At 31.1% G+C, this 13418-nt stretch overlaps 1 protein-coding gene across 10 annotated transcripts in view; it reads left to right on the forward strand.

Moving 5' to 3' along the window:
* Positions 1-12140, forward strand: part of LOC148620136 (coiled-coil domain-containing protein 33-like) — a 49399-nt gene extending 37259 nt beyond the window's left edge. For 9 of the 10 annotated variants that reach the window (XM_088580722.1, XM_088580721.1, XM_088580719.1 and 6 more), the window contains 7 exons: positions 3263-3522; positions 5723-5811; positions 6393-6588; positions 7230-7306; positions 8212-8328; positions 9004-9123; positions 10657-12140. In XM_088580722.1, the coding sequence (XP_088436848.1) occupies positions 3263-3522; positions 5723-5811; positions 6393-6588; positions 7230-7306; positions 8212-8328; positions 9004-9123; positions 10657-10713 (916 nt within the window). In that variant the 3' untranslated portion in view covers positions 10714-12140. Of the gene's footprint in view, positions 1-3262; positions 3523-5722; positions 5812-6392; positions 6589-7229; positions 7307-8211; positions 8329-9003; positions 9124-9610; positions 9665-10656 lie in introns of all 10 variants that reach the window. The other variant, XM_088580723.1, reaches the window with a different exon arrangement.
* The last annotated feature ends 1278 nt before the right edge of the window (positions 12141-13418 follow it).

Below are 13418 nucleotides of genomic sequence, written 5' to 3' on the forward strand. Positions count from 1 at the left end.
AAAAAATCTTGCTTACAAAATGTCTACCCTTAGTAAAAATTAGGACATGGGACATAAGGAATCTGTCTGTCCAATCAATATAATGACAGTTAACTGTATCTTAAGAGTTAAATTATTAAATCAGGTTGCTTGAAAGCAGAAAATCTATCATTCTTTTAAACAAATACAGTATTTAATAGTGATAAAATTTAAGAAAAAACTAAGTTTTTTGGATGGGTTATTTTTGACATAATGACAACTACCGGTACAAGTTTTGGAACCTGCAGATTTTTGGAAAAGGATATACATGTTGTCCAATAGAATTGTTGTACATGATAAGCCTCTAAATAATGATAGGGATTATCTTTTTTAGACCTTGCTCATGATGTTTCTATTCCTTTATATCTATCTTTGATATCATTTGTTGTGACAATTATCTGGACTGTAGTGGGAAAACTGAGAAATTCATGTGCTATCTTTATTTTGCGGTTTCTGCTATCAATCTATTTTCATGCATCATTAAGCTTGGTATTGTTCCTCAAATTGTGTTATAATGTTGTTCAAAGAAAAATTCAAAAATATTTATCAAAATGTTCAATAAATCTGTCACAAAATTTTCACTGTTTTCAGTAATTAAACTTGCATTATGGAATTTTTAACGTTACCAATGCAGGTTTTTCTTCAAAATAGCAAAAATTAAAATCTTGTTTTTGCCTCTGTGATCTATGGTGATTACTAATATGGATTTAGGTTATACACTGGTGCATTAATTTTACAATTTTATAATTTCCATTTTTTCCCCATCAGATGACAATAATTTTAGTAATTAATGCTTTCAATAATTTCTTAATTTAGAGTAGTTGTTTCTTAGCAGTCATTATTATATTTTGTCCCAAAAATACATTTTGTACCACATCTTTGGTTAATGGACCTTCAAAGTCTTCGTGTAATTATAGTGATAGGAGATATTCATTATAGAACCTAGATTTAAGTTTCAAATTTAATGGCTTGTTGCATGCAGTAAACCACTTACTGGAAGTTAATATTGATCCTACATGTAGCTGATATTACATTAGATAGTGCCAAACCCATTTCATCATATGAATATTACATTGAAAACACTCAATATATATACATGTACTAGATATTACATGACAAAATCTGTATAACATGCCATATCAACCTGAGACTCTTTTATTCAAGGACCACAGGCCTTAGGGGTAATATAGATAGAGATGATACAGATTTGAAATGCTATGTTCATTAATCATATATTTTAAGAATATTCAAGAATATTGTGTGTAGGGATGCTATATAGGTCTAGGGGTGTGTGTATTGGGGTATGTTATATAGTCAAGGGGTGTGATGTGGGGTATGTTATGTAATCAAGGGATATGTTATAAAGGGTATGTTATATAATCAAGGGGTGTGATATAGGGTATGTAATATAGGTCTAGGGTGTGATATGGGGTATGTTATATAGTCAAGGGGTGTGATATATGGTATGTTATTTAATCAAGGGGTGAGATATGGGGTATGTTATAGTCAAGGGGTGTGATATGGGGTATGTTATGTAGTCAAGGGGTGTGATATCGGGTATGTAATAGTGAAGGGGTGTGATATGGGGTATGTTATATAGTCAAGGGGTGTGATATGGGGTATGTTATATAGTCAAGGGGTGTGATATAGGGTATGTTATTTAATCAAGGGGTGAGGTATGGGGTATGTTATGTAGTCAAGGGGTGTGATATCGGGTATGTAATAGTGAAGGGGTGTGATATGGGGTATGTTATGTAGTCAAGGGGTGTGATATCGGGTATGTAATAGTGAAGGGGTGTGATATGGGGTATGTTATATAGTCAAGGGGTGTGATATGGGGTATGTTATATAGTCAAGGGGTGTGATATAGGGTATGTTATTTAATCAAGGGGTGAGATATGGGGTATGTTATAGTCAAGGGCTGTGATATGGGGTATGTTAAGTAGTCAAGGAGTGTGATATGGGGTATGTTATATAGTCAAGGGGTGTGATATGGGGTATGTTATGTAGTCAAGGGGTGTGATATGGGGTATGTTATGTAGTCAAGGGGTGTGATATGGGGTATGTTATATAGTCAAGGGGTGTGATATGGGGTATGTTATAGTGAAGGGATGTGATATAAGGTATGTAATATAGGTCTAGGGTGTGATATAGAGTAAACAATATAAGGTATAAACAATCATGTATAATGCAGATACAAAAAAAAGTTTAATTTTAAATTTGTATGTTTTTTTTTTGTTTTTGTTTTTTTTTTTTTTGGGGGGGGGGGGCTTGTATGAGTGTGCATATACCTAGCACTACAGTGTGTTCAATTACATGTTGCTGATTCTGCCACATTAACATTTGAGCAGCTAAGCATTAATCTATGTGGTTTATAAAAAAAATGATAATGATTCCATAGAGTGAAAAATATGCTGTGTTTTTATTTGTGAATTTTACTTTAGACTTGTTTCCCAGCTTTTTTACAGCTTTACTATCAATTTGGGTGGTCACTAATTTTTTGCACTTATCTCTTCAATGTGAAAATATTGAAAATATTAGTACACCACGAAAATTAATATGTTAACAATAGTCACAAATATATCTTTTATTTATCTCAGTCCATGGGTCAATTGACTTGTTTTGATTTTTATGCTGGGAGATCAATAGACTAAAATCACTTACTGTCAAATTACATTACAAATTGAAATTCAATGCATGATTTCGGTTCATGACTTTCTTGTATTATTAGATTATAGCCATTGTAGTTTTATATTCATGCGTAAACCAGTTTTGCCAGTATTTGTACTTCTACAAGATTTGCCAAAGTTGATAGTATTTGGATCTACCAAATCATTTATAGAATTTGCACATACTGAATGCTTTCTATCTAATCACATGGTAATCCATTTTCAATGTAGAAAAGATATTTCCCCATATAGTAATGAAAAGATTTGATTAACCACAAGAAAACTTGAATTAGGTAGCGATCATTTTGAAAGTGGGTATACTACTAATATATAAGAGTGAGTTAGTTTATAACTTTTTCAATGATGAATTTTACCAAGGACTTTCTTTGGCTTAGGAGGTTCTTATGTTGTGTTTTTATTGAAGGATTTTACTTTACACTTTTTTCCATAGATTTTTATAGTTTTACTAACAAAATACTGTAAATGTCAAAAAAGAATTATACATGAATGTTCAGGGAGTTTTTTGTGAATTTTTGGCATTTCAAGTAATTCTTCTATTTACTTGCTACTTTCAGCCACAGACGACCTCCAGAAGACTTGGACAAGACCTCTCTATCAGTTATGGACCATCAAATGAGAGAATTAGAAAACTACAGATCGGCAGTTCACAAAATGGGACAGGATATTCTAGCCCTGCGAGCTCAGATACAGGAGCTAGAAGCTAACAACAGTCAGTTACGAAGGGATCTAGCCAATTATAACGATGCAAGTAAACTAATGATTGACTCAGCAGAACTGGATGGTCTGACCAAACCTGAGATTATGTCAAGATATGGTAGGCATCTTTCTGTGTGTAAATATATTTACAGTGTCTGCATTACCTCTGAATGAAAAATACAAACTTTACACTGATGTCTAAATTATTGATATTCTAATAATTGGTTTCATGAAAAATATGATTTTGTGCATTGAAATCTCACAAAAGATAGTTCAAATTTTTTCGATTTTTTTTTTTCTTTTGTTGTTGTTGTTTTTGTTTTGTTTTGTTTTGTTTTTTTTTATGATCACTAGAAAACTTTTTTTTCAGTAAGTTACAGACTGTAATTTTCTTGGCTTGCAATATCCTGTACATATCCACAAGCACTAGGCATTATTTTTTTAAAAGTCATATACCAGTTTATACACCTTTCATTAACATTAAATGTAAGACATACAATGATAGTACTAATGTTCGTGGGGTACCAAGTTTTGTGGTTTTTGTGGGTAAGCCAGACCATGAAATTTGATTCCCATGAAAAAGGGGAATCATATTGATGTGTATCCAGGTATCCAAGTACTTTCACTGTATATGTTATAAATTTTTTTTTAAATCTTGCCTAGTGCCTGTGTGCATAGGACAAAATGAAGTCACTGAGAATTACAAATATGTTCAGTAAATACTGTCTAAACCAAACACTTTTGGAATTCCCTTCATATCTGGATTAGGATTTGAACCTGTGTAAACCAAATTCCTGTCAAAACCAAGTGAATTCTGTAATCCAAAGTGGTTTGGTTTAGACAGGTTTTGAATTTGGAAATACCCCTCCCTGCCATGATATATCTGTTTAATCACACAGAAAATCTATTTAAAAAGTAGCTGATTGTTTCATTCTTTCAGGGTCTTTCTTGTTTATTCACCTGCAGCTTTTTTTTTTTTACTTTAGATTAACTCTTTTCAAAATTGATAAATTATGTTGGGTTACTTTGAACGTGAAACAAAAGAACTTCCGAATGAATTTTGGTGGGATGAGGCTTGCAAGGCTAAAAAAGGCATATAGGTTTTGGCAAATATCATTGCTAAGAGGGAAAAGGCATATTGCTTATGCACATGTCCCGGCAGCTGTAAAAATGACGGAAATCATCCAAGTTAATCTTTTGGGTAATCTTATCTTCTCTAAACCAACAAGTCGCATTTTGAGAATTTTATGCTATATGAAAAAGTTTTGTATTATAATGGTGGCTGCTTGATCAGTAAATGAAATGAAATGTAGCTTCTTTAGTAAAGAATTATTTCACACAGATAAATTTACATGTATTGATGTCGCTGATGGAAAATTACAAATAGTTGTCTGTCCATCTCGTACAGAAGGTGAATTAAGCATGCTGATGCATGATTTGTTTTTGACAATACTTGTAGAGATAGATTTATAATAGGATTTCTTGGTATTTTATGAAGCCTTGATTTGCTTATTTAATTTAGTAAGGAAATGCAGATTCTTTAGATGTTACTGACATGAAATCATATCTTTTTCTTACTAGTAGTTAAAAAAAATATATTGTTTTTCTTTCATTGTATATATTTGTTTTGTTACAGTTTTAGATGGTAATTAATAGAAAATATTTAACTTACTGAGTTTTGCATGTTATCATTACTAAGATATAGACAGTTCATGTCTCATTCTGAAAATTGACCATGAAATATAAAAGGCAAATAACTAAAATGAAATCATAAATCATGCATAAAAAGGAGTATTCTGTAATGAAAATAGCACTGTGTATGTGACAGGTAACATGATTTTAAAAAAAGCATTGTATTAATTTTTTTTTCTTACTGGACTAAGGAGGATAACTTCTTCATAATAATAAAAATCCAGTTCCAGCTATATCAAATGTCAGTCCCTGTAAGAATCAGGCTGTCGGTGAAACATTGTAAGAAACAACCCACAACTTTGATAGTGTAATTGGACTATATATACCATCAGAAAAAAGGACTTAAGAGAAGATTTTCCAGACGATTTTGGTTAAATGAGTTATGTTTTCATTGAAATGCATTGTAAATAAACATTTCAGAGACAGATAACTCTGTAAAAAAACCTCAAATTTCTAAAAATTTCCAATATATCTTTGAAACGAACTGTAAATGTACATTTCAGGAGCAGATAACTCTGTGAACAGATTGGCGTTTTTCAATTTTTTTTCTCTTTTTGCCTGATTCTTACAAAGACTTGTACTAATTTGATACTTTATATATCTTAACTTTAACTGTGTTATTACAGCTGCCTTAAAACAGACCTTACAATCACAGACCACTGATTTGAAAGCCTATAAATCTAAAGTTCAATCATTACAGAATGAATTAATAAAAGTAAGTTAACTCCCCTTAATATATAGTAGGTATTAAGTTATCTCCTCATACCAGTTGTAATTTACTACAATCTATGGGTAGCAAAGATTAAAATCAGAAATCGAGGATTTTTTTTTGTTGTTTTTTTTGTTTTTGGAAAGCTACTTATTGTGAACTGGTACTAGCTGATATGTTTTGAAAATAATGCTATATAATTAAAAAAAAAAAAGTACAAGAAAATCTGTCCAAGCCACACTTTTATTCAGAGCTCATTTACTTAATTCTGAACAATTGACTGAAATTTATTAACTGCCCTATCATTGTTATGGAAAATTATTTCCTTGGAAACAAGGTTTTCTGGATAATGCAATGGTGGGCGCTTTGACACTTATCTTGCTATATAGAAAATCTGTTGTAGTCATCCTTCTTAGCATAAATCTAATTTTCGTTGAAATTTAGGAATCACTGACCGTCTTAGAATGCAATTAAGCTAAAATAGGCTTTAAAAATGAAAGCATTTTATTTTAAGCCCTGTAATGGACATTAAGAGTTTGAATATTTGGCAGATTTTACTCATATCTAGTGTATGTCTTTCTTTTTAGAAAAATGATGAACAGAAAAACTTCATCCAAATGCAGCTTCAATTCACAAAACAGAAAGATCAGTTCCGGAGACTTCAGGAGAAGAGTGCTAAATGGAAGAAAGTTGAGGAGACCTGTAGATCCCAGGAGAAGGTCATAGAGAAAATGGAGAAAGTCTTAGATAAACAACACAGAGACAGATCCAGAGCACACAAAGGTAAAAATAGTACTGACTGATGTAACTTATACAGTGCTAGTTAATAGAAATTGGCAAATAGATTTCTGGTCTGTTTGTTTTAACCTGTTAGAAGTTGATCTATGAAAATGATATAATTGTGAAATTGATATACATGTACAAAATGGTATGAATATAAAACTAGTATTATTTTTAAAAGATAGCCGACGCAGAAAAATTTGTTCTTTTTACTTATAATTTTCTACATTTCATTCAGGAAGTAAAAAATGGCATGCAATTTTAATTTCCAATATAGTTTTTTGAACGCCACTAAGTTATCAGTATTTGGCAAATCAAGAAACAGAATTGCAAACAGGTGACTTGTGCTTCCATGGAAGAGCATCTTTAAGGTCAAAGGGTAAAAAGTGAAACTGTACCAACAGCATCAGGAAAAGAAATTTTAGGTTTCTGCCTGAACTTGTTGACTGAAGGAAAAAATCACTATGCTCTGTATAAAAGTGTAGCATGGATGCATTTTCTAGTACTTTTCTTTCATATATAGCATTATAACAACCATAACAGTTAATAACAGATTTGAAAGTAACTTTTTGTATGTTCAAAAAATTTTCTTAATAGAATGTTACAAAATACTTTCCGAGTTAAATCTTTGTATTGTTTTTCAGACCACCCTGGCCAAGAAGCTAATGAAGCGTTGTTACAGGAAAATAAACATTTAAGAGGTCAGATAGATAATTTGAAGGTAAGAATTATTGCTTCTTCTTATTTTATCTTTTCAACACCAGTTTTTAATGATATATTCTAGAAAAGCAGCAGATGCTTACCCTACCGGTGCACCTGGTCCATGCTCCCAGTTTTTAGTGGAGTCTGAGTTGCTCATTTGCTTTTGTTACTTTGTATGTATGATTTTAGTTACTCTATATTCTTTGTTGTGTATGTCTGTTTTCCATGTCTGGTCTTTGTCCCTAGATAACATTCTTTTGATTATCGATATAACCTTGGTTCTATCGATTACTCTTTTAATATATTGTATCTCAGAAATTAAAATGTATGTTTATATATGCTGAATTCATTAAAGTTGAAATCTCAGTTTCAATCTATGAAGTTTAAAATCAGGAAATGTTTTTTTCTGTAAATTGGGCAATTTGTTAGCAATCGGTCAACTTTTTGCACAGTTTAAAATTTGATTGTTACTCAAATCATGTTATAATGTTCTTAAATAAAAAAAAAGTATCAAGAAAGTTGAATTTTTGCATTTCGTGTCTTATTGGGAAATTAGTGAAAATAAAACTACCGCGAAAATTTTATGGTTACATTATTAAATTATTGAAATTTCCTTACTAAATTAGAACTAACAAATTCATATGAAAATCAAGAATTTATATGGTGTTGAAAAGTCATTATTTAGAATGGCAATTATATAAGAAAGTTTCTACCTTAGATGCTAGCTAAGAAATGTTTACTCTTAATGAAGTCAAATAGCCATAGCTTGCATAATTTTGAGATTCTAATGTGCTATTTAAGTTTGGTACTGTAAGTCGAGTTAACTGTAGAACATTTAGATGCACCGTATATATGACAAATTTGACATCTCTACAGTATTTTGCCGTCTTCATTGGCATACTAAAACTTTTGTTGTTGTTTCAGGATCAGCTTAGAATGGCTAACACAACAAACACTAACTCTGGAAATGACTCTGATAAATTTGAAATGTACCAAGCCTTAGATAAGGCAGAAGCTAGAATTGCCTCCCTTGAAAGACAGGTAAACATTAGTTTAGTATTTTCAAATAAATGCTAGAAATTAAATATCTCTTTCTTGTAGTTTAACCTTTTGCTTTTTGTGTTGTTTTCAGAAAACATATGCATTGTATAAAATTTTATATGATGTGCTTCAAAGCTCTTTAATCCACAGCCATGGTAAAAAAGTGAAACACATGACCAGCATTTTGTACAAAACATAGGCTGTCTGTTCAAAAATATATAGAAACTAGTCCTATTAGAATCGAAATAAATCACGGAAATCCATTTTATCATTGTTTTACCATGGGCTGGCCATTCATTTAGTTATTCAACCCTCGCTATCGCTTGGGGTAAAACAATACGACATAAATGGCCAGCCTGTGGTAAAACAATGATAAAATTGAGTTTCTGTGATTTATTTCTTAATCTATTTTCCAGATGTAGGTAAAATGTTAGCTAGACAACAAATGAAACTATACTGTTTGACCAATAATTTTTGCCAACTCTTAATTGTAGGAATTGTTAGTTTTTACTCAGAGTTAAGATAGGAGTGAAATAAAGGGTATCAACATTTAAGGCAAACAACAACAACAAAAAATAAAAATAAAAATAAAAACATCAAAATATGAAAAGAAAAAATATAGAATACAGAAAATGTTCTCATAAAATTGATAACTGAAAATTTCGTTCCTTTCAGTTGGCTGAGAACTCAAGATCTTGGGGTAAGGAGAGACAAGATATGATGGTACGTTTAAGTGAAGCCGAGAATGGGTTTGGTCGAGCTAATGGAATGGTGTTACATGATTACCCTGTATATGTAAGTATTAAATAATATGGGGAATGATTAGGTTCATTGAGTCTTAAATCTTCTGTTACAGTAAAACCTAACACAAAAAAATCTGAAAACCTGTCTAAACCAAACCCTAAAAAACTGTCTAAACCAGACACTTTTTGAAGTCCTTTTTTTATCACTTTAAATGCACATTGATAAACCGAACATCTGTCTAAACTAAACCAATCTCAAGTCCAAAAACAATTCAGTTTAGACAGATTCACTGTATAAGGCAAACATTCTTTTATTTTCACAATAATGATGGCCAAAACTTGTTTAAAAATATGGATATTGTGAGTGAGGTAGGAAAAAAATTTGAGACCTTTGAAAAGTAGAATAAATAAGCACATACAATTAATCACTACTTAGATTCATAAAATAAGAAAAACACAGCAAAGATTTTAGCTTGCTTTTATGTCTCATTTCTTTATTATGATAATGGTAAATGGTAATGTTATTTTTTCCTTAAAAGGGTAAAATAAAATCAGACAGAAGTACAGTCTTGGGTAAACTTATAATATAATGTGTAAGTCTAAATTTGTTTTCCCTGCTTGTGATTTTGTATAAATAGAAACATTAGCTGACTTATATTGTATCATATTTGTCTTTGTATCAATATTTACCTGTACATGTATATTTAAGCCTCAAGATTGTTTTATAATAAATCCTTTTAGCTGCACTGCCCTAGGATAGTTAAACACTTAAGTAGCTGTCTTTGTAAGAATCATGCAAAATCTAAAAAATGTGATACACCCCTAAAAAGGCTACATATTTTTATTTTTGTAATTAAGTTGTTTTATGGATCTATACTATGAAATGTGTAATTATTCATTCAAATCTGCCTGCTCTTAGGAGATAATCGACATTGAAAATACAGTAGATTCTATTGTATTTGAGCGCCATTTACAGAGTTATCTCCCTTAATTTTGAAATCTACAGTGCATTCTATACAATTTTTATCTCCTAAGAGCACGGGTTATATGAAAAACCACATGTTTATTTCTGTTTACTATGACATTTCAAACAAAATATCAAAAATAAAAATATGTAGGCTTTTTACCCATGAATCACATATTGCATGATCCTTAGCTGGAGTGCTACTTAATATTTTTTTTCATTTTGATTCTTATAAGTTTTACTGAAAATTCATTTGAAGGGGATGGCTTATCTAAAAAATTGGAAATTATTTAGATGATAGAAAATCAGTTAATTGATTTCATTACTAGTTAATTTTGTATCAGACATTAATTTCTGAGCATCAGATTAAACTGATTTTTTTTTACCAATTAACTTGTGTTTCTAGGTCAGAAATTAATTAAAGTATTGATTCACAAATTTCTTGTATCCACTGTCTATCCTAATTGTACTTAAGAATTAAACATATATTGGGAATTTGAGTTTGTTTTTTGACCCAAGGTACTAGATCATTTATAACAAGACTACTTTTTACAACATTTGCTATTTTAAATTAAATCTGTCTTCATTTAATTTCAATAAAATGACATTTTTCTTTTACAGAGTGATAAGATAAAGAGCCACAGAAAAAACAGTCCATTATCGCCTCTATATAGATAGTTATGTAGAAAAGCCTAGGCATTTAAAAAGCATTTACAGACTGACAGACCAGGCCAGAAGGTGCTCAATGATTATGAATGTTGCCCATTTTTTATAAACGCAAGGATGTGATACTGCGGTGGAAATTCAGAGTTCAAAGACCATAACTTTACAATGTCAACAACCTTATTGCACATTTAAAGAGTTACGTCCCCTTGTAGTTTACTTCTGACAAACGTCTTGTAAAGTTATCTCATCCCTACAAATAGTGATATATTGCCACAAATGTATTTTTAAAAGAAACGATTTGCAGATTTTGCAGTGACAAACTTACTGACTCAAATTGCTGTTGTGTTATTTGCACTTCATATTCAGCCTTGGGAGGGTATTTGGTAGGCAAGTTTACATTGTGGAAGGCTGCCATGATAATTAATTAGTGATCATTCAATATGCAAATGAAATCTAAGTTGAATGGGTGTAGTGTTCATATTACTTCTTAAATGCAATTTCACTTTCATCAATACCATTTAGCTGTAGATGTTTAGATGTTAAAATATTCAATACATGTAACTGTGGGGAAACATGAAATCTTGCTATGCTGTAGACATAATATCTTTTAACACCCATGTGAAACTTAGGAGCACTAAATTGATTAAACTCGTACTTATTGATTTAAAGGTATTATTTCTGAAGTAACACTTTTACAGCAAGTACAATAATAGATTTCATGGAATAGAGTTTGTCTTCCTTTTGATTAAATGCCCCATTACCTGATGAAATTTTGAGGAAGTTAACTAGACAATTGACAGGGGGATTTACTGGTAAATGTTCTATTATCCCAGAGGTATTTGAATCTACCGTAGAGCAGGAAATTTTTGTGAGGTTCTGCTTTTGACTTTATTGACAAGGTTTGGGAAATCGTGAAATAAAAACTCACCAAATGTTAGTCATGATACTTCTTCATATTATTTTCATTCCATCAGAAAGTGTGCTAGAAAATTTTCTTGCCATTTTTCCATAGTGCATTTCAACTAAACTTGACCTATCAATATCTTGAAAAGGCAAATTTTACGAACACTTCGTTGTTTATTTCTGGTGGTTATCAGGTATAATTAATTGGTTAATGCAATTTTTTTTCTTTATGCGCCACACCTTCTCTACATTTTGCTCAATTCTTAGACGGAGAAGTACCTAAATCTCTTTGTCAAATGTCCAGTTAACTACCTGATGCAGTCGATGCGTAATCAAATTCTAATGCTGACACTATCCCTCCTTAGTTTCCATAAAATATGGCCAGAAAACAAAGAAATTAACTTTGAATGGTCTTAAAGTATAAATATTCTTTAAGATATTTGTTCTATTGTTATTGTTATATATTGTACTGAACTGTGATATACATCAAATGTTAGATATTTATATTTTTGTTAAATAAATTACTGATGTAAGAATATTGTTTGTATTGTTTTTGTATACATTGTTGTTTGCAGAGGTTCTAGAAACACATTTTCATTGGTCTGTGTAATGATGCAGTCTTTGTCATAGAAATTTCTAACAAGCCCAAGCTCAAAAATTTTAATGAACTTATATAGTAATCATTGGCATGTTAGTCAAATGCTGCAAGCCCACTAGCATTTTTACCAGTCATGGCTTGAATTGGTGGTCAATTTTTAAGGCTGATGACGATTCTTTATGGTGTAAGACATGAAATATTAGATTTTTAAATGAGTGAGGGCTATTTTGCAATCTCATTGTCTGTCTTTCTGTTACACTTTTTTTCGACAAAATCCTCAGCTTCAATGGGAGCGAATGCTTAAATATTTGGAATAATGTTTTTGCATTACTTGTACCTTGTCTTCCCTTTCATGGAAACTCGCTTATCTATTTCCTGTTTACCATTCAACTTAGTTATTTTCAAATTGATGCATAAGGGAAATTTTGTAACAGCTTTCTAAGCTTCTATAAAAGGAAATGCTTAGATATTTAGAATATTGCTTTTGGATTATGACTTGTACCGTGGATCCCCTTTTCAGGTTTGTCAGAAATGGTTGAGTGGGGGTATATTGAGCACAACATAGTGTGTAACATCTTGTTTTTGTATATAATGTTGTTTGCCAAGGTTAAACATTATATATGTCTGTTTTATGATTGATATTCTATGATTTAAGACATGAAATATTGGATTTTCACATAATGTTAAGCTCAGACCACAATTTAAGTTGAAGATATTATTCAGTGTAAACACTTGACAATCTTGAATAAAATAAGCTTAGTAAAATAACATATTAAACAGATGCACAAAAAAATAATCATTAAATACCATTTATCCAAATATTTTTGTGGGAAAAAAAATTGTGCGGTTTAATGTTTTCTTGCTGAATATGTTTTTGTGGTCAATTTCCACTATATTGTACAAGAAGCTGTCAAATTGACAGAAAACCTTTGAACTGTGAATACATGTGTATTAGTCATAGTCCCTATTTTTGCCACATAAATGGTTCACACAGAAAAATAACAAAAGTGATATTTTTTTCAAATTAAAGTTGATTCATTTGGTCACAACAACCAGCGACCTTCCCAGGGACATATGGCATCACATCACCTTGATGCTATATTTTTTCTGATGCAGTCAGTAGTTTCGCTTTTTACCCTTTGACCTTAAAGATGGTCTTCTATGGAAATGAAAGTCACCTGATCACAATTCTGTTCCCTGATTAGCCAAATACTGA

This window comes from Perna viridis, chromosome 4 (genome assembly GCF_037379345.1).
Source record: "Perna viridis isolate PV_CMFRI_1.1 ecotype Kerala chromosome 4, ASM3737934v1, whole genome shotgun sequence".
Taxonomy (NCBI): Eukaryota; Metazoa; Mollusca; class Bivalvia; order Mytilida; family Mytilidae; genus Perna; species Perna viridis.